We start from the raw sequence: 22,534 nt of genomic DNA on the forward strand, positions 1-22,534 counted from the left end.
TGTTTGGAAACCTTTCTTCACCTTGCTATGTTTGACTTTTATTATTGGTTTAATAGCAGAATTAAAAATTTCAAGTGCCGATTGTAACACCAAGAACTAATCTTGGGATCCCTTAGATTTCTGAAGGAGGTAGCTGGCTGCATGCCTGCTTGCCCACCTCCCTGTGAATTTTATTATTAATAGAGTGTTATGATAGCAAGATAAACTTCTCAGCCCTTAAAATGAGCACTAAAATTAGGGCCAGCAAGTGTATGTATTTCCTGGCACAGTGCTCCTGGAGGATTATGCTCTGGCCAAGGTACTCGCAGGTCTTCTCAATTCATTTTATTTTATGCCTTTCACTAGGAGTTTCGGTATTTGCTGACTGGGCAGATGCTAAAATGTCCTGCACCAGAAGTTCTCTCTGTGCGCTTTGATAATCTGTGAATTGAGATATGGTGTCCTGGAAGGTGAAAAGCACTAATGCCACCATATGTCAAAGCCAACCATTTTATGTGGAAGGTCAGCCCAAGCCCCAACTAGCAGGCCAACAAAAACAGCTTCCACATGGAAGTGTGATAAATATAATTTTTGAAGGCCACTTTTGCATGGTTTGACAATCACTTGGGGAATCTTGATAATGCTGTGCAGTCCTGGCTGGAGCTAACTGAACCTAGACCAAAGTATGTCATTCAGATATGCATCCTAGAGAGTGCTGCCATGTCTTTTGGTGGCCTCCACATGAGGGCCATGATGTGTGAGGCAGCATAAGGCTATTTAGGAGAGCAGCGCTGAGAGGAGAGGGGGGTGTATGGTGGGAGGAAGCTAGGAAGGGAAGATGAGAGGTAGTGAGATGAATTTGGCAATATATTCAGAGAAGGAGGTAATAGACTCTTTTGTCTTTGAGTTTTGTTTATATGGTGAGAAAATTCAGGTAAAACCTAAAGAGAAGCTGGAAGTAGAATAGGGTTGTGAATTTGTGTGGCTTTATTTAGAAAATAAAAATGTGTTTTTTAAATAGTCTTGTTAAGGGAGTTGGTACGTCTAAGTACATTTTGTTTTCTTATAGGAGGGAGTCCATCAGTAGTACTCCTGCTCCATCAGCCAAACATGGCTGATGGATTTGATTTGATTGATATCTCACTTGGAGCCCATGGGACTGTGAGCCCCTAGGGGACAGGACTGTTAACATTTCCTAAAAGTTAATAGCCCTGTCCCCTAGGAGCTCATAATTTAAGACAATCCAGTGGTTATGTGGGGGGATGTGTAAAATGGTTTGGGGGTAGATGAGAGTGAGAACAGGGCCATTCCACCAGCCCTGCTGAGAGACTTATATTTCTCCCTTCTTCCCTCCCTATTCCATTTTCCTTGTGTGCTACATGTTTTAGATTGTAAGCTGGTAGGCAGGGACTGTCTTTTTCTGTTGGGCATTTGTAAGTCATTCCACGAGTCTTTTTGGCTGAGGAGCGGGATGAAAATAGTCCACATACGGCCAAACAAAATGAAAATGACAATAATACACATGAATTTATTTTTTGAAAAACAAACCAATGCACCCATATCACACCATCATTTACCGGTCGAAAATGTCATCCAATGGATAATGCCGTTTGCAGGCAGCCCCTGCTAAATGGCTACTTGTTTAAAAGGTGCTGCATAATTATGTAGGGTGTGTGGTAGTATCTCTAGAGCTCTCCCAGGTGCTGGAATGTTGCTCTTCCCCAGCAACAGCACCAACTGAAAATAGCTGGTGCTGATAGAATGAGCTGGGTGAGAAGCTGAGCTCAGCCACAGGTGTGATGGCTTCTCTGGAGCTCTCCAATGCATGCCTTGACATAGTACAGAAAAAGTATCTGTGACAATTGCATTTCTTTGCCAAAATGAGTATGGAGAGCTATTGAAGAACAGAGAGAAGACTGTTGGCTTGCAACTTAAGCACTCGGGTGCAAAGCTAAGCACTCGCAATGTTGACTTTTATCAAATGTGACCACCAGATAGCACACAGGTGCTTAGGGCTATTACATCGGGCCAACTCAGGTGTATTTGTGAACTCAGTGTACTGGGTAAAAGCAGTCAACATGCTAGTAGTTAAAACAAGCAGAAAAGAGGCTTAGGAGCAATCCACACAAATGGAAAAGAAATACGGATATCCCAAGGGTTCCCTTTGGTGCTGCCCTTCCACAGCCCCCTTACGTAGAGCCAGTCCTTTCTCTAGGCCAGGTGGGAGTAGTGCACCTTCTGGATCAGTCCTGAGCCAAATGTTTTCTTGCAGTAGATTATGTGATGTTTATGGAATCGGCTCCACGTTTATGACTACCTGGGATGTGTGCTGGGATTATTGTATGTGTGGCTTGCATTGTAGTTGTTTTTTTTAAAAACGCTTGTCTACCGTTTTGTAGGTACGTTGATGATGTGATCAGCCGCATTGATAGAATGTTTCCTGAAATGTCCATCCACTTATCCAGACCAAATGGGACCTCTGCAATGCTGCTGGTAGGTTAAAGCTTGAGCATTTTTAATTGCTTTTTAAGCAGAATAATTCTCCTTCCTGCCAAGGCAGGTTAGATGTGTACAAGCAATAACAGTACAAAAATTATCTTATTTACACCTTCCTCGTTGGGAGATAGGGAAAGCATGTGTTTTTAAAAAATATAACAGCAAAAAATGGATCAGGCGGAGGAAGCTGGCAAAAACTTACAGTCAGTAGCCAAGATCTAAAGGGCCGCTTAGGCTCATACAGAGGTCTTCAAGTAACCCAGTGGAATGTTTTACTTTAAACAGCTGACATCTGTGCTACATCACAAACAGCTTTTGATTCCATCCCCTCCATTTCAAAAGCAATTTGCCATGTAGCATGGAGAAGTGTGAGGGGCTCTTTTTCAAGGAAAATAAATGAAACCCTATATACCCCACCCCCAATCTCCTGAACCTTGTTTCACAGTTCTTTGGATTCTGGCCAATGTAAACATTATGATTTTCATGGCCTTCATATTTGGATCTGGTAGAAAATCCTAGGAAACAATGAATTGAACCAAACTACAAAAGATTAAGAATAATTGGAGGAGAAAAGTGTTTTATTATCTTTATTGTTCTTAGTGTGGTGTTTATTTTTAATATTCTATTTCTTAGATTTATACTGGAAACTATATTTAAAGGTCTTATTTATAACTATATATAACTTTTATAATGATATATAACTTCTATAATGATATATAACTTCTATAATGATATCTAGCTTCAAAATTGTGTATATAAACATAGGCATCTTTACAAAACAGTGCTTCAGTTACAAGCAAGGACTGTGTGTGGCATGAAATAGTAACCTGCATGATCTCTGTTAATTTAAGAAAACAAACAAAAGAAATATTTTCATAGGGATGATGGCTACTGGCCAACCAAACCAGTGACTTAACCTGAACATTGGAGACCCCACCCTGGATGAATCAAATTAAGGAGGAGAACAATCTGGTTTTAGTGTGAAACTGTACTAGTAATGAAGTGCTGTAAACGCATTTTATTTTGTCAGCTTACTGGCTGCTTATGTTCTCAACAACTTCAGCTGAGACAAAAAGGGAAGCACCAAAGAATGTTCAAACTATCAAACAGTGGCACTTATTTCACATGCCAGTAAGGTAATGCTCAAGATCTTGCAAGGTAGACTCCAGCAATTCATGGAACGAGAATTGCCAGATGTACAAGCTGGGTTTCGAAAAGGCAGAGGAACTAGAGACCAAATTGCCAATATCCGCTGGATAAAGGAGAAAGCCAGGGAGTTTCAGAAAAACGTCTATTTCTGTTTTATTGACTATTCTAAAGCCTTTGACTGTGTGGATCATAACAAATTGTGGCAAGTTCTTGGTGGTATGGGGATACCAAGTCATCTTGTCTGCCTCCTGAGGAATCTGTATAACAACCAAGTAGCATCGGTAAGAACAGACCACCGAATAACGGACTGGTTTAAGATTGGGAAAGGAGTATGGCAGGGTTGTATACTCTCACCCTACCTATTCAACCTGTACGCAGAACACATCATGCGACGTGCTGGGCTTGATGAAGCCAAGGCTGGAGTTAAAATCGCTGGAAGAAATGTTACCAATCTCAGATATGCAGATGACACTACTTTGATGGCTGAAAGCAAGGAGGAGCTGAGGAACCTCATGATGAAGGTGAAAGAAGAAAGTGTAAAAGCTGGGTTGCAGTTAAACCTCAAAAAAACCAAGATTATGGCAACCAGCTTGATTGATAACTGGCAAATAGAGGGAGAAAACGTGGAGGCAGTAACAGACTTTGTCTTTCTAAGCACAAAGATTACTGCAGACGCTGACTGCAGCCAAGAAATCAGAAGACGTTGACTTCTTGGGAGGAGAGCAATGACAAATCTTGATAAAATAGTGAAGAGCAGAGACATCACACTGACAACAAAGGTCTGCATAGTTAAAGCAATGGTATTCACCATAGTAACCTATGGCTGCGAGAGCTGGACCATAAGGAAAGCTGAGCAAAGGAAGATAGATGCTTTTGAACTGTGGTGCTGGAGGAAAATTCTGAGAGTGCCTTGGACTGCAACAAGATCAAACCAGTCCATACTCCAGGAAATCAAGCCAGACTGCTCACTTGAGGGAATATTAAAGGCAAAACTGAAGTACTTTGGCCACATCATGAGAAGACAGGACACCCTGGAGAAGATGCTGATGCTAGGGAAAGTGGAAGGCAAAAGGAAGAGGGGCCGACCAAGGGCAAGATGGACGGATGATATTCTGGAGGTGACGGACTCGAGCTTGGGGGAGCTGGGGGTGGCGACGGCCAACAGGAAGCTCTGGCGTGGGCTGGTCCATGAAGAGCCGTGCTGGATCAGACCAGGGTTCCGTATGGGCCAGCATTCTTTTTGCTCAGTGGCCAACCAGCTGCCCATGGGACACCCACAAGTAGGACATGAGTGCATCAGCACCCTCTGACTCATGTTCCCCAGCAACTGGTGTACATAGGCACACTGCCTCTGATACTAGAGGTAGCATAGAGCCATCAGGACTAATAGCCTTCTCCTCCAAGAATTCGTCTAACCTCCTTTTAAAGCCATCCAAATTGGTGGCCATCTATTCATCTGGTGCAAGTAAATTCTATAGTTTGACTATGCACTGTGTGAAGAAGGACATCCTTTGATCTGTCCCAAATCATAATTTTGTACACCACTATCATATCTCCCATCACTCGCCTTTTCTCAAGCATACTGCCTTTGATCCTCATAGAATCATAGAATAGTAGGGTTGGAAGGGGCCTACAAGGCCATCGAGTCCAACCCCCTGCTCAGTGCAGGAATCCAAGTCAGAGCATCCCTGACAGATGGCTGTCCAGCCTCGTCTTGAAGGCCTCCAGTGTGGGAGAGCCCACCACCTCCCTAGGTAATTGGTTCCATTGTCGTATTGCTCTAACAGTCAGGAAGTTTTTCCTGATGTTCAGCCGGAATCTGGCTTCCTGTAACTTGAGCCCATTATTCTGTGTCCTGCACTCTGGGATGATCAAGAAGAGATCCTGGCCTTCTTCTCTGCGACAACCTTTCAACTACTTGAAGAGTGCTATCATATCTCCCCTCAGTCTTCTCTTCGCAAGGCTAAACATGACCAGTTCTTTCAGTCTCTCTTCATAGGGCTTTGTTTCCAGTCCCCTGATCATCTTTGTTGCCCTCCTCTGAACCCTCTCCAGTTTGGAAGAAGCATAGAGCCATCAGGCCTAGTAGCCATGGATAGCCTTCTCCTCCATGAATGTGTCCAATTCCCTTTTAAAGCCATGTAAATTGGTGGCCATGTGGAAGGGAATTCCATAGTTTAACTCTGCACTGTGTAAAGAATCTGTCCAGAATCCCACCAATCAGCTTCATGGGATGATCCCAGGTCCTACTATTATGGGAGATGGGAAAATCTTCTCCTTATTGACTTTCTCCAGAATGTGCATAATTCTGAACACCTCTATCATGTTTCCCCATATGTATCTTTTTCCTAACTTAAACAGCCCCAAGCATTGTAGCCTTTCCTCATAGGAGAGTTTGCATGCACTTAGTTAGTCCTAGCATATAGGCTCCAAGAATAAATAAATAGCAACCAGTGGGGAAGAAACAGATTGGAACTCTGGTGTGGGAAGGCTGAGGGGCTTTATCCTTTTTCTCCCCACTGCAGTCCCAATCCAGATTGGGAATGGGGGGCATGCCCGCTATTTGCAAGATGGGAAAGTTCCTACAGGAGCTAATGGTAGCTTTTTCTCCCATGCAAACAGCAGGTGCGCTGTCTGATTGGAACTGCAGGTGTGTGCATTTATTTTAAAACCCTGCATGCTAGGACCACATTTGCAACATGCAACAGGTGTCATGCCAAGTTTAGCCCTCAGTACAGCCTTGGAGGGAGCCCATTGCTTTATCCATAATAAAATTAACCATCATATTTGTCTTGTATTAGTATTAGCCTAATATTCCATTTTTTTTCTTCAAACAGACAAAATATTTTCCAAGGATTAACACAATTGAAGGGGTTTTGTTTTTAAATAGCTTGTTTCCCATGGTTTCATAGTAATTTGTTCCACTTGATGAATCATGAAATCACAATATATTGTGTGTTAATGAATGACTTCTCCAAGATCCTCTTGCAAAGCCATTCATTTTTAGTTAACATAATATTCTTCTAATTGGTTCTCTGTCTGCTGATATTCACAGTACTTTTGGTGTGAACCCAAATTTGACATCTTCTTTATTTCATAGCAGGAACAAAATCTGCATGGTACTGTGCATCTCCATTGAGTTGGGGATTTAATGGCACAGCACTTTCCAGACTGAGTTCTAGTACATAGTACCATTTGTGGTGCAGGAGAATTGTTGCAGAAATCAGCTCCAGCGTAGGCTGGGAAGATATTCTAGGGACCTTGAACTAGTATTACAGATGGCATTGAAGTTCGTTTACACAGCAGGTTTTGGTTGTGATTATCTAGTATTGATTTAGTACCAATTGTTGGCAAGGCCTTTTAGCTTGCTGACAAATCTCTGTTCTTAAAGTGTGATGGTTGCTTATCATGTCTAAAAAAAATAGAAAACATCAAGTATTGTAGGTTGTAAGAAGGAACAATGGTCTACAACACTTGCTGTTCTGACATGTTTCTCCCTGCTTCCGAAGGCTTTTGTTTTTGACTAAGTGGAAAACATCTCTGGTTGTGGGTCTGTCCCATGTTGGAGCACTTGTCCAGGCACTAACTGAACAATGCTTTTTCTTGGCCGTAGCTTTCAACTTCTGAAGCCCTAAACAGAGGAAAACAACCACTTGCTCCTATATGAGCCTATCTGGAAGCTGAGATAATAATTGGAGGCTTTTGTTCAGGGACCAGATCTGACCCTTCTGGCCACCCTTTTGCCTGCTATCCCTCACCTTTTCCCTTCTGAAAAGGTGGGCAGGAGGAGGAAAGTCATGTGAATTGAGAATGTATTCTGGAGTCCTCTGCAGAACACACAAAGTACTGTGCACTCTTCAGTTAATGGTATTCTACAGTTCTGCATCCAGGTCTCTGAAAAGCTGTTTTCTATACACTGCCAGAGGGCAGATTAGGGAGAAGAAGGGAGAGAATGCAAGGCTGGAGAAAACCTTTAATACAAAATTCAGAGGGTATTATTTAACTGACTAAAAACAAGTCCCCCCAAAGTAGTATGTGAGCTTTTGAGGGTGGATGGAAAATATTCCAAAGGGAGAAAGACATTTCAGAAACACAACTAGAGAGGAACGAGAAGAGCTGTAGAAAATCCTTTTCATTTCTTCCCCTTCTATATGCCAGGAAGTGATGGGGCCAGATGCCATGATCTTAGTTTTTTTAATGTTGAGTTCCAAACCAGCTTTTGCACTCTCCACTTTCACCCTCAACAAGAGGCTCTTTAGATCCTCTTTGCTTTCTGCCATTAGGGTGGTATTGTCTGCGTATCTGAGGTTGTTGATAATTCTCCTGGCAATCTTAATTCCGACCCGCGATTCATCAAAACCGGCGTTTCTCATGATGTACTCTGCATATAAGTTAAATAAGCAGGGCGACAATATACAGCCTTGTCATACTCCTTTCCCAATTTTGAACCAATCGGTTGTTCCATGTCCAGTTCTTACTGTTGCTTCTTGACCCTCGTACAGGTTTCTCAGGAGACAGGTAAGGTGGTCTGGAACTCCCATCTCTTTAAGAATTTGCCACAGTTTGTTGTGATCCACACAATCAAAGGCTATAGTGTAGTCAATGAAGCAGAAATAGACGTTTTTCTGGAATTCTCTTGCTTTCTCCATGATTCAGCGAATGTTGGCGATTTGGTCTCTAGTTCCTCTGCCTCTTTGAAACCCAGCTTGTACTTCCGGTAGTTCTCGGTTCACATGCTGCTGAAGCCTAGCTTGTAGGATTTTGAGCACAACCTTGCTGGCATGTGAAATGAGCGCCATTGTACGGTAGTTTGAACACTCTTTGGCATTGCCCTTCTTTGGAATTGGAATGTAAACTGACCTTTTCCAGTCTTGTGGCCACTGTTGAGTGTTCCAAATGTGTTGGCATATTGAGTGCAGGACTTTAACAGCATCATCTTTTAGGATTTTAAATAGCTCAGCTGGAAGACTGTCATCTCTGCTAGCTTTGTTGTTAGTAACGCTTCCTAAGGCCCACTTGACTTCACTCTCTAGGATGTCCGGCTCAAGTTCAGTGACCGCACTATCATGGCTATCAGGGACATTCAGATCTTTCCTGTATAGTTCTTCTGTGTATTCTTTCCACCTCTTCTTAATCTCATCTGCTTCTGCTAGGTCCCTGCCTTCTTTGTCCTTTATCTTGCCCACCTTTTCACAAAACGTTCCCTTGATATATCTGATTTTCTTGAAAAGATCTCTAGTCTTTCCCATTCTGTTGTTTTCCTCGATTTCTTTGCATTGTTCATTTAAGAAGGCCTTCTTGTCTCTCCTTGCTATTCTCTGGAACTCTGCATTCAGTTGGGTATATCTCCCCCTTTCTCCCTTGCTTTTCACTTCCCTTCTTTCCTCAGCTACTTGTAAAGCCTCCTCAGACAGCCACTTGGCTTTCTTGCATTTCTTTTTCTTTGGGATGGATTTTGTTGCTGCCTCCAGAACAATGTCACAGACCTCCGTCCATAGTTCCTCAGGCACTCTGTCTATCAGGTCTAATCCCTGAAATCTATTCCTCACCTCCACTGTATATTCATCAGGGATATGATTTAGGTCATACCTGAATGGTTTAGTGGTTTTCCCTACATTCTTCAATTTAAGCCGAAATTTTGCAACAAGAAGCTCATGATCGGAGCCACAGTCAGCTCCAGGTCTTGTTTTTACTGACTGTATAGAGCTTCTCCATCTTTGGCTGCAAAGGACATAATCAATCTGATTTCGATATTGACCACCTGGTGATGTCCATGTGTAGAGTCGCCTCTTGTGCTGTTGGAAACGAGTGTTTGCTATGATCAGCGTGTTCTCTTGGCAAAACTCTATTAGCCTTTGTCCTGCTTCATTTTGTACACCAAGGCCATGCTTGCCTGTTATCCCAGTTATTTCTTGACTTCCTACTTTAGCATTCCAATCCCCTATGATGAAAAGGACATCTTTTTTGGGTGTTAGTTCTAGAAGGTGTTGTAGGTCTTCATAGAACCGATCAACCTCAGCTTCTTCGGCCTCAGTGGTTGGGGCGTAGACTTGAATTACTGTGATGTTGAATGGTTTGCCTTGGATTCGTACTGAGATCATTCTGTTGTTTTTGAGATTGTACCCCAGTACTGCTTTTCCCACCCTTTTATTGACTATGAGTGCTACTCCATTTCTTCTAAGGGTTCTTGCCCACAGTAGTAGATATGATGGTCACCTGAATTAAATTCGCCCCTGCCTGTCCATTTTAGTTCGCTGATTCCCAAGATGTCGATGTTCAATCTTGCCATCTCATGTTTGACCACCTCCAGCTTACCTTGATTCATTGATCTGACATTCCAGGTTCCTAAACAATATTGTTCTTTACAGCATCGGATTTTCTTTTCACCACCAGACACATCCACAGCTGAGTGTCCTTTCGGGTTTGGCCCAGCCGCTTCACTCTTTCTGGCGCTACTTGGAAATTCCCTCTGCTCTTCCCCAGTAGTATATTGGACACCTTCCGACCTGAGGGGCTCATCTTCCGGCGTCATCTCTTTTAGCCTTGTGATACGTTCCATGGGGTTTTCTTGGCAAGAATACTGGAGTGGGTTGCCATTTCCTTCTCCAGTGGACCACATTTTGTCAGAACTCTCCGCCATGACCTGTCCGTCTTGGGTGGCCCTGCACGGCATAGCTTATGGCTTCACTGAGTTACGCAAGCCCCTTCGCCACAACAAGGCAGTGATCCATGAAGGGGCTCTTCACATTAGGTGGCCAAAATATTTGAGCTTCAGCTTCAGTATCTGTCCTTCCAATGAGCAGTCAGGGTTGATTTCCTTTAGGATTGACTGATTGGACCTCTTTGCAGTCCAGGGGACTCGTAAGAGTCTTCTCTAGCGCCACAGTTCGAAAGCATCAATTCTTCGGCGTTCAGCCTTCCTTATAGTCCAGCTCTCACAGCCATACATTACTACTGGGAAAACCATAGCTTTGATTATGCGGCCCTTTGTCGGCAAGGTGATGTCTCTGCTTCTTACTATGCTGTCTACGTTTGCCATAGCTTTCCTCCCAAGGAGCAGCGTCTTTTAATTTCATGGCTAAAGTCACCGTCTGAGGTGATCTTGGAGCCCAAGAAAATAAAATCTGTCACTGCTTCCATTTCTTCCCCTTCTATATGCCAGGAAGTGATGGGGCCAGTTGCCATGATCTTAGTTTTTTGAATGTTGAGTTTCAAACCAGCTTTTGCACTCTCCACTTTCACCCTCAACAAGAGGCTCTTAAGATCCTCTTCGCTTTCTGCCATTAGGGTGGTATCGTCTTCGTATCTGAAGTTGTTGATAATTCTCCCAGCAATCTTAATTCCAACCTGTGATTCATCCAGCCTGGCGTTTCTCATGTTGTACTCGGCATGTAAGTTAAATAAGCAGACAATGTGTTAAATGTTTCCCTTGATAAACAGATTCCTCAAAACTCTTTGGGAACCATGACTATTGATGCAGAAAGACATTTTTGGCAGAGGGCATCATGTCCAGCAGTGCCTTTAGTTTGTTTTCACCTTAAAGCAGATTTCATGAATTCAGTACAGGTATTTCAGGTGGACTGAAGAGACAAGAGATGGCTGTACACAAGAGTTTTAGTGGTAGGTATTGAAGAGGTGAGAGTTTGCAATTGTGCCCGTGCTATCATCTGCACACCCACTTTAAAAATTCAGCTTTCAGCTCTCGTGTAGTGTTCATCTAAATTTCTGTCTATCAAGGGAAGGCCCTTATATACACAGTGAAAGGTCCACTAGTAAGCAAGCATAACTAAGCTCGTTCCTAAGGGTAACTGTTTGTTCTGAGTAGTTCTTTGCTGCTATCCTGTGTGGCTGGGGTTTCCTCTGGACGATCTACTCTTTCTGTGTTTTCAGATCTATACACAGTGATTGTACCTCATTAGACTGGATTTACATGGAAGACTTAAGCACATAAATAATTGAAACCTTTTTCTAGAGCAGTGTGGGATCCTCAATTGACTTTAAAGCAGTTTATTATGGTGGTTTTGGATAGCAGTTTAATCCCAATCTATCCTATTGAATTATCAATTAATATTTTAATTGCATCCACACATGAAAGATGGCAAATGACTGCCTTAATAAAAACTATACAAAATTCATTGTCCCATTTTGTTTTTTAAAAACTCTGTTCCATGTTTTCCCAATATAAGCATTTGCATAACTTGGGGAAGCTGGAAGAGACGTAGCCCTCCACCAATTGATGATGGGTGTACGAGGGTTTGGGGATATGGCCTCCATGATGAAATTAGCTAATATGATTAGAGCCAGAGGGTGACACTTGGTAAATGTTTTCATAGAAAAGTGGTGTCTTTTTATTTCATATTGGAATGAGAAAGTTCAGGATTCAATTCAACCTTCTTTACTATGAGTGGCAATTTAATTGGTATGAGTTTAATTATATTTATAGCTCTTCCTTATTATTTGTATTTATGAATCAATGAAATATGGAACTTAATAAATGTATTTGAAAAATAAAATAGGGATCTTCCTCTGAGATACTAAAACTCATTGTTACTGCAGTAATAAAATATATTGTAGCTGGAGAATCTTTATGTAAACTATGCAATCAGATGTTTTTGTATGGAGAAATGACAGTAGACATTCTGAAGGTCTGCACCATGCACACATATATTGACTTTGTGGATTTACAGAGTAGTCCTAATTTGGAGGGGTGTAGGGGGGTGAGGCAGATTCACCACCTTATCCAGAGCCCTCCCAGCTAGAGTGGAAGGTTGGGGTGGGGAGCAGAAGGTTTTTCCCCAGAATTTCCCAGTGGGAGGGAATTTCCCTATGTCCACTCCAGAGGTGGAATAGCTGATGGCCCAGATCAGGCCTATCTGGGGGAACTGAAAGCAGCTGCCCACCCGTGTAGGTGCAGTGGAGGGCTGCTCTGCTGCATAGGCGCCCCCCCCCGGCCTCCGCACCAACATGCCTTCCTAGCCTCCTCCAGCCATCAACATTGGGGTTGGAGGTTCAGATTATGCTGTTACTAATGGAAATTTTACCTCCATTATCTACCTTGAAATGTTGGTCCACATGAAACTGACAAGGATTTAACTTCTGGAGAAATATTTTCCTCTCCAAAAATATGTATGAGTACAATGTGTGTATGTTACTTCTGTCCTTCATATATTTTCACCATTCACTTTTGATTTTGTTGTTTAATTATGTATTTTACTTTGTGTTTCATTTATAAGCTATTCTGAAAATGTTTCTGTTATTGAAGGGTAGCATATAAATTCTTAAAATAGATAAATGTGATCTGAACCCAGCATCTAATTTTTCCGCCTGGTAGGGTTACACAAATAGAATACTTAGCAAAGACATTTTCCACCAAAGTGTATGCTGTGCATAGCAGACCTCATGCCTCATAAACATGTCAAGTCTCAGGCAGAGTCTTTTCCCAACCCGGAGGTCGCAGAGACTGAAAATTGTGTCCTATTTAACTGCATGTGAACCCTACCCTCCCAGCAAATTCCTGAATCTTAACTTACCCCAGAATATTGGTGGCTTGTCCTTCCTCTGGATTCAGGGGAAAATGAGGACCCAGATGTTAAACAAGTTTTGAATCCTCCTATTGTTGCCTAGGCTTTTGTACCAGACTCTGTCAAGGACACATCCTTGCTTTCATCCAGAGGAATACTGCAAACCAGTGTTGAGGGTCCTTCTGCCTTCTGTTTTCCCTTCTGTTTTGGCAATATATCCTTAAGTGCAGGTGGAAATGGTTGAAAATCTTCACCCTCTTTAAAATGACCACTATAACGGAGACAATGCATAATGCTATCCATGTTCCTTTCTTCTTTTCACAAAGTTTGCCATTGTCAGGGTTGTGATGTGCTTCAGTGAAAAAAGCCATTTTTCATGAAGGTTAGCTGTATGGGGTGCTTACAACATAGGTGCAGAAACTCTTTCAGCCCGGCGGGCAAATTCAGTTTAGGAAAAGCTCTCAGGGCAAACCCCCCCAACTCCAGATACCAAAAATCCCAGCATGTTTTAGCTTAAAGGTCTTACTGCCAGTAATTAAGCCTTAAGAGAGGCATTTTTACCTTTAAGAGAGGGGATTGCAAAAAAGCCAGGAAACCACCAAGCAATTGGTGATTGGGGGAAAGGGGAGTGGGAACAAAGGAAGGGGCGTGACCTCCTGAGGAGCCCCAGAGGGCTGGATTGGGACCTCCCGATGGCTGGATTTGACCCCTGGGCCTGACATTCTGCACCCCTGCCCCAAAGAGTAACATTTCACTCAAAAAAATCAAACTCCACAAGAATTCAGATCTGCATTCACCCGTTATCTTACAAAGGCAGTTGTTGATGGTCTATGCCTGCCTTCCTCAACCAGTTGTAGGACTACAGGTGTATTTATTTTTTTGGATTACAGCTCCCAGTTTTCCTGACCATTAGCCATGCTGGTTGAGGCTGATGGGAGTTGGTCCAAAACACCTTGAAGACACCAGGTTGGGGAGGGCTGGTCTATGCTGTGGTGCTTTTAAGATCCTGACTGTAAATCACAACTTACATGGGTTGCTTATACCTGTCCATGGAACTGTATTAAGTTAAAAAAAAAAAAAAAGTTTGAATTCTGGGCAGGGCAGAATGGGCATAGTTACATAGTTTACAACAGTTATAAAAGAGAAATCTACTAGGTGGTTAGAGTAAAGTCCTTCAGAGTTTACTGGCCCTTTACGTTATTCCTTGCCGCCATATTCTTCTCAGCCATAATCAGCAGCTCGATTAATTCAAGCTGTCATTGTTCAGCCACATTATAATTAGCACTTAGACTGCAATTCTTCACATCTTTTCTCGTTAATCCAACTGAATTTGATGTGATTTATGTGTTAAGTCTAGGCAGTTCTGAAGACCACAGGACTTGTATGTCCACATTCTGGAAAGGATGCCGGCGGAGTTCCTCCACTTTGTTACAAAACCATGTGGTGATTCTATTGGAACCCACATTGTGTCCGCTGTCCAAATTAAAATGGTCACCAGTGTCACTTTGCCTTTCCACTCTTGGAGCATAGCAAGCCTGTTGTGGGAAATAAAGATGCATGTCATCTTGGGTGCCTTCAGGTGGAGAGACTATGCCTGCCTGCCATTAATAAGAGGGTCTTGGGCAACATTTTAATGAAGGTAGTTTCACATGGCGTAGAATTAACTTAGGCTTTCAGCAGCAGATACTGAATTCATGATACACTGCATCATGGAGGGGGTCATTATAGAAAAGTCTTAAGAGTTACCGTGTAAGTATATTAACTAAATGCACCATCTTGACTGTGACATTTGTCACAGTTTGAACAGTAAGGTACACCTGTACTAGGTTTGAACAGCAGGGGTGTGTAGAAAGGAGTTCTACAGTCACGAAACACGGAGAAATCCCTTCCTCTAGAGGTCCATCAAAATCTGAGTCTGAATACTCTTTGGAAGAGCTTTGAAACTTCCTTCTTTGGGCTGGCATTAAGATGCCAGGATTAAGGGAGGGTGGAGTAATTTCAATTGGGTGCCTTGGGGTTTGTCTGTGTTTATTATCCAAAATCCACCTTTGGGTAGTACCTTTATTAGGACCAACTGAAATGCCATGAAAGATTGTGCAAGCTTTCAAGTTCTCCAGAACCCTTCTAGGCTAGGTGGTTAAAAACCACAGCGAAACAAGTCTATGGCATGGGTAAGAGCAGAAAAGTCAAAAAATTGGGCCAGCTGTTGTGGCCCTGAGGTCTGCAGTTTAGACCCAGTCTCAAAATGGAGATTGCAGTCTGAATGAATGAGGCGCTGGTAGGTGTTGCAGGTATCAGATTATACCAAGCAGTCCAGGACAAAGATGCAGTGGCTGACCTCCATTTTTGGAAATATAAAGCCCAACTGTAACTCTGATGTATCCTGGAAGTAACACGCCAGTTAATGGGTAGACAGAGAACAGAAGTAACAAAGAAACACAACGGTCATTATATTAGCAAAGCCGGAGATTGATTTTAGGTGGTGCAGCAGCTTAAAAAGTAAATTGGCGCCAAATTTTGTAGTATTACCTAGTGGTTGGAGGGAATGGAACCCTCAGAATGCAAAGTCCCTTGCAGAATGCAAAGTACCACCAGAGGAAAATCATCTTCTGGTGGTGGATTCCACTGTGAATGCCTAAATATGGTATTTTCCAAGGCAGAAAAAACAAGAACAAAGATAGATGGGCTGCTTTTTTTTTTGTCATGGATGAACATAGCTGCCCCTGTTTTTGTTATGTGGTTTTTTTTAATTGGCATTACCCACTCTAATCTTTTGAGAAGGGCCACGTGTATATATGGATTGGACAGAATAATAATTCAGGACCAATATCATGATATGTGAAAGTGCAGAAAGGGTGCAGTCCTGTGTACATTTAGACAGAAAAAAGTCCTACAGCTTCCTACATGGCTTGCTGGGGAATGGTGGGAGTTTTTCTGCCTAAACATGCATAGGATTGCACCCTAAGTCCATTTTTAGAGGTTAGGACAGACCCCGCTGTCTTTGCATCCATGCAGGAAGGTCTTGTCTGATGTAAGCCCTATTGAAATAGTTATGTCACTCTTACCAAATGCATGTGGCGTAAAAGCCATAAAAAGCACTCCGTTTCTAAAAGCATTACAGAATGGATGAACAAAGAAACACTATAAGTCATCATTTCAAGTAGAGCCTTAAAATAATTAGTATCATTCATGTATGTATGTATGTATATGTATTCCACCCCGGAAAAGAGCTTATTTTAATGCTCTCTCTTCACGTTCCTTTTATAAAGCAAACTTTTTTTTTATGATGCATTAACTGTAATTTTTTATAGGCTTCGTCACCTAATCTTTTGCCTCCCAATGGCATCTATTCATTCTTACTAAAAATAGATTATTTGTGCATTAACCTCTTAAATCTTGCTCCAGTTACTCCAAACAATCTAGTAGCATAGAAGTGGACTGTAAATTAAATGTAGGCAAACTAGACATCTGTGGTAGTACATTAACTTCAATTTTGTTTGGTATATGAAATATATTTTTGTTACAGTAATTTAGTTGAGAGTGTTTCTCATTTTCTAATGTGATTGTAACCTCAAACATTTAATTCTTGCCCTGCAGCTTTTAATTCTGGAAGCTAGTTCACATATTTTCCTTAGAACTGAGGTCGTAACAATGACCTTAGGACTTGAGTGTAACAACCTAATTCCAGCGTATATAAATATTTGGACCTTTTTTGGTAGAGGAAAACATACACTCACTGTTTGTTTCCCAAACAGTGGTCAGTGTAGTGGCTCACATTTCCAGACTGTACAGATCACCCAGGAAATATTGGGTCAGTTCAAATGTTGGTCCAGACCATGATTTGGAGGCTCAAGAACATGCCACTCCCTTCTACTTTCTGGTGGATGGATTCCCTCCTTCACTTTCCCAATTTCTCTAACCATAGTTGGCCATGACATCTGAATTGGCAAACTATGGTTAGTGCCTTGCCTCCAAACCATGTTTTGAAATGACTTTCAGAATATGGTTAGGAGGCAGCACAAACCATAGTTTGCCCATTCAGATGTCTCGGCAAACTATGGCTAGCGAAAACTGTAAAATGGAGGTGAGAACCCTTATGGAAAAGGGGAGGAAGAGAGAATTCAGGAGCACGTGGCACATACCAGAGCCTTTAAGCTATGGCTTTGGATGGCTGCCTGATGCCTCGTTCACACCAATCCTTCTAGGGGCCACATTTGTGTGGAAACAAGCTTCCATGCGAGACTCTCTAGCATGACAGGGAATTGCATGCTCAAAGTCTGCTGTACCTGAGATCCCTTGTCCAGTCCACATGCTGTCCCACGCCCATATTAGAGACTCCGATTAGTGCTTCTCAGCTGTTCAGAGCAGGAAGCTGGATTTAGTCCTCAAGACACCTCCAAATAGCTTTTCAGCTTTTTAACCAGGGCTCAGTTTGCAGCACTGTGAATCAGGGCCTGTACTTGGAAAACTAGCAAAATACTGTAGTGTACCTTCTAAGAAGAATGGCAGTTGCCAGATGTTTGATCATCTTGGATATTAAGTCATTTCCAACTGTTGCCTGCCCTTCACTGATTAGAAAGAGCATAGTATTTGGAACTCCGTGGCTATGAAATGCAAACTACTTTAATCAAAGCCCTTGTATTTTGAGTTTCATTCCCTTACATCAGTGCTGGGCAACATGTGGCCCCCCCAGTGCACCCCCCCAAATCCAGGCATACCCCACCAAAATCTTTTTTTTTAACTGCTTTTTTGCAAACAAAATGGCACTTCGTTATTGCTACAGAAAGCTAATTTTCATCTTTTTGGTGCTCTATAGCAGCCCCGGGCACCATTTTTTTAAATTTTTTAATGTTATCCCCCCCTCTGCTGTTTTCAGCACCTGTGAAGGGGTGTGGCCCATGGGGGCCCGGAGGGGGGGGACTAGCCCTTGGACCTCCCAAAGTTGCCCACCCCTGCCTTACATATTGCACAAAGGTTGCCAAAGACCACGGGACAAAATATCCTTTGGGCCTCATCTAGGGTGTAATACTGGGTGACATCGGGGCAGTTAAAATGTGGCCCTGAATCTGTTTTTTGTTTTTGTTTTTTAACATGGCATAGAATGGGGAACATTTTTACCCTTCCACATAGCCCTGGTAATTTGGGTGTTTATTGAGTCCTAAAGTATCGTGGATCCATCTGATGCAGTGCCAGAAATTGGGAATGCTTCATATCCCAATGATGTTGTGCTGACTTAGAGCATTTAAGGATGCTTACCTTTCATTGGGGTGAGGTAATTTTATCATAAATGTGGCTCACCCTTTGGAAAATAATCTAGTTTTTTCAGCACTGTGGTTCGCCGATTTTACCTGCTTATTAAGAGGCTGCAGCTTGTTGCCAAGGGTGGGGTGGGAGCCAGGGAGAGGAATCCACCAGCTCATCCTTAATATCGGGAGATCATTTAAAGCCCTTAATTTATGTTGACTTTTTAACTTGTGGTATTGCAATTAAGTTAGATTAATGAAAGGTAAATTCCAGCCTCTCCATAAAAAAAATCCTTGTGAAGAACCTAATTAGCATATTTGTTTGTTTAGTCTCTAATGGCTTAATTGCATCCTATCTTGCTATTTACAAATAGGCATCATTAGAGAAGAATGAGCATGAAAAGCAAAGTGTAGCATTCATACCGGCAGCAGAGGAAGGGAGGGGGTTGCAGTTGAGGAAACCATAGAGGAAAATAACTAGCAGGCAAGTCCTTTGTTTTACCATTGCCTTTTATTGTTCCAAACACATGCGATATGATTTTCTGCCAATTTGTTGTTGTTGTTGTTGTTCAGTCGTTCAGTAGTGTCCGACTCTTCGTGACCCCATGCACCATAGCACGCCAGGCCTTCCTGTCCTGCGCTCTCTCCCGGAGTGTACTCAAGTTCATATTCATTGCATCGGTGATGCTATCTAGCCATCTCATCCTCTGCCGTCCCCTTCTCCTTTTGCCTTCAGTCTTTCCCAGCATCAGGGTCTTTTCCAGAGAGTTTTCTCTTCGCATTAGGTGGCCAAAATATTTGAGCTTCAGCTTCAGGATCTGTCCTTCCAATGAGCACTCAGGATTGATTTCCTTTAGGATGGACTGATTTGACCTCCTTGCAGTCCAGGGGACTCGTAAGAGTCTTCTCCAGCACCACAGTTCGAAAGCATCAATTCTTCGGCGCTCAGCCTTCCTTATAGTCCAGCTCTCACAGCCATACATTACTACTGGGAAAACCATAGCTTTGATCATAAACTGGAGGGGAAAGTTTAGTTTTGGTTGTTTTTACAAGGCACAAGTAGTTGGTTTCTTCTGGATGGCTTAGCGGAGCTTGAATCAGTGGTGTCTGGTGGCTCTGATGTCAGTGGGGCAGTGAATCATCTCTTGGGTCCTGTCAGAAGCAGTCAGAACTCTAAAGCAGTTATCCAAAGCACCTTGGATAGCTGCTTTAGAGTCTGACTGAAACCCAGAGTGGATTCACCACCCCACTGACATCAGAGCCCCCACTGGCTTGAATAGAACTCCCTCTCAAAATCTTCCACAGTAGTTTCCTAAGGTGAATGAAAAAAGATCCTCGTACAGTTTGATGGTCAAGCAGCAATTCTTCTGGCATTAGAAATCTACAAGTGCAAACTAATTGGAAATAATTGTGGTCGTATGTGTGTGTTTAAAATCTGTGTTACAGGAAACCTGCATTTAAACCATCAGAGGATTGAGGAGATTGCAGCTGAGCTCAGAGGGAACAGGGAAGACTGAGTCAGGGGTTTTTTTTGGGGGGGGCTGCATTTATGACATCATTGCTCCTGTTAATCAAAAAGTCCCTGCGCTGAGTCAGGCAGGTAGTGTCAGGCAGCAGGCTGGAGTTGCAAGGCCTTGGATGGCTCCTAGCAGACAAGTTGCACCAACATGGTCTCATGCTCAGCTTTTTAAAATTCCTCTTGTGCAAGGCATGCCATTCCTGAAGAGCCTTAAAGGAGTGGTCCTCTGGCTTGGAGCCCCTCGGTCTGCTTTCGCCTTCTACCTTGCCTGTACAGTTTAATAGGACCCAGAAAGCGTGAGGCCACCTGAGTGGAGGGGAATCTGGCTCAGGGGGTGCTGCCTCTGGGGGGCCTGGTTGAGGTGGGGGGCAGAGGCCTCTGACTCAAGGGGCTCCTGGCTGACAGGCTCCAGCTTAGGCATCAGGGTTCAGCACCTCTGCAGCTTACCCTGCTGGTCTTTGTGATCTAGCTGGTTCCTCTTCAGTGTCAGGCCTGGCTGCTTCTCAGGTTTAGGGACATAACTAGGGATGTTGGAGAAATCTGCCGCGGATTCAAATGAGGCCGGATTCAAAAGATCGGCACCACTTACCTCCGCTCCAGGAGGATTGGAGGTGGAACAGCATTTGGCTGCTTCTTGCCAGCCAGAGCTGTTCGCCCCCTCCCTGCTGATCGCCATTTCTTTAAAAAAAAAAAAGCAATCAGCAGGATGTGCCCATAGACTTATACGCAAATAGAGCCATGAATCTTGCGTATATGTCTATGTGTCCATAGGCTTATACACAAGATTCACAGCTCTGTTTTGCATATAAGTCTATGGGCACATCCTGCCGATCGCCTTTAAAAAAAGAAAAAAAGAAATGGCGATAGGCAGGGAGGAGGCGAATGGCTCTGGCTGGCAGGCGGCAAGGTAAGTGGCCCCCAAGCCGGGCTCCTGCCCCTGGAATCCTCGCAGAGCAGAGCCGCTCTGGAGGATTCCGAGGCAGGAGGAACGGATAGCCTCACCCCCGCCCCATGGATTCCCCACCGGAACGGACGTTGGGGAATCCGTACATCCCTAGACATGACACAGTGGGAGAAAGCTTTCTTTCATGAAGGCTTGGCCTCCATTACTATACCTCTTTGGTAAGCTTCTGAGGCACCACAGAGTTCCCCCAAAACCCAGTCTAAACATTTTAGAAGTTTGACCATTTGGAAGCAAGACACTGTCTGAGAGGATCCTATCTTTTTACTCCATGCATTAGTGATGTGGGTTGGAAAATTTCTCATGGCTGTATTTCCCGTAAGGGGTGGGGGGCGGTCACATTTAGAAATGCATTGTTCCATAAAATGAATTAGTGATAAAATCTTAAATTGATACAATGCATTTCGGATCGGGCAAGTGAAATGGACACAGTACCAGTCAAATCTAAAATCAAAGTTATAATGTACTTATTGAGTCGACTGTCCCTAGGAAGCACCATATATTTGTGTGCACAGCTCTTCAGGCATCAGGCTAAAATTAGTATTCTAAGCTGTTTTCAGTGCCTTCGGTTTTTCCTTAAAATCTAATGTAAGGGAAGTGTATGCTATTAAGTTGTCATGCTTTAAAATATTTACAAATATTCCAATAAAAATAATTTCTGAGTTAAGCTTTGAATTTGTTTTGATTATAACATTTAAGCTACAATGTACACGTCACTGAATTTTCCCCCTCTGATGAAATATTTTCAATTCAACAACTTTCAGCTATTGGGAAAACTCATCAGACACTTACACAGCATGTCAAATTAGTATAGCATAGTTTTTTATTTTGTTTACTGGATGTAAGTCAAATACACGTGCTAAATTAGATCTCCATTGATTTGGGGCAACAGTAAATTTTCTGGAAAACCCACATGGCTGCCATGCATACAGTGGGAACTCTGTCTCGCTCTCTCTTACACACACACTTCTTGCAACTGCTGGGCAAACTCACATGAAACTCAAAGGTATTTCAGAAGGGTGATAGAGGCATGACGTATGGTATGAAAAAAGGACATACGCAGAATTTTTCTCACTCTCTCAATACTTCAACTTGAGGGGCACCCATTGAGGGGCATTCGTTGCTGGGCAGCAGAGTCAAGGCAGAAAAATGGAGTGCTTCCTCACACACAGCATAACTAATTTTTGGAGTTTGCTGTCACAAAATATGGTGATAGCCATTGGTTTAAATCACTCTTCCCCCACCTGGGCCCCTCCAGATGTGTTGCATTACAAGACACCATCAAATCAGCATGGCCACCTCATCTGTAGGGTGCTGGGTTGGAGAAGGCTGGTTCAGAAGTGTTTTTTTAAGGAACTAGACACATTCATAGAGAGCACAAGAAGAGTCCTGCTGCATCAGACCAAGGGTCCATCTTGTCCAGCACTCTGCTCCCACTGTGTCCGATCAGCTGCCCCTGGGAAACCCAGAAGCAGGACATGAGTGCAACAGCACACATGCAACAGTATGACAGGTTAAACAGTAGCTATTAGGTATGAAAGGTAAAGATCCTCCATGTTCAGGGGCAGTTTGCATCTGGGATACATACAGTGAGCGTGAGCTGTGGCCTTCATGTTGCACTTGCGGGCTTCCTGAAAACATCTGGTTGACTGCTGTGGGAAACAGG

General features: G+C 43.0%; 1 protein-coding gene across 1 annotated transcript in view; it reads left to right on the forward strand.

Moving 5' to 3' along the window:
* Positions 1–22,534, forward strand: part of MED27 (mediator complex subunit 27) — a 186,045-nt gene that overhangs the window by 112,743 nt on the left and 50,768 nt on the right. The window contains exon 4 of the mRNA XM_084820729.1: positions 2,379–2,472. Coding sequence (XP_084676855.1) covers positions 2,379–2,472 — 94 coding nt within the window. The remainder of the gene's footprint in view (positions 1–2,378; positions 2,473–22,534) is intronic.

This window comes from Heloderma suspectum, chromosome 14 (genome assembly GCF_057233095.1).
Source record: "Heloderma suspectum isolate Gila_16-S chromosome 14, 16-S_ref, whole genome shotgun sequence".
Lineage (NCBI taxonomy): Eukaryota > Metazoa > Chordata > Lepidosauria > Squamata > Helodermatidae > Heloderma > Heloderma suspectum.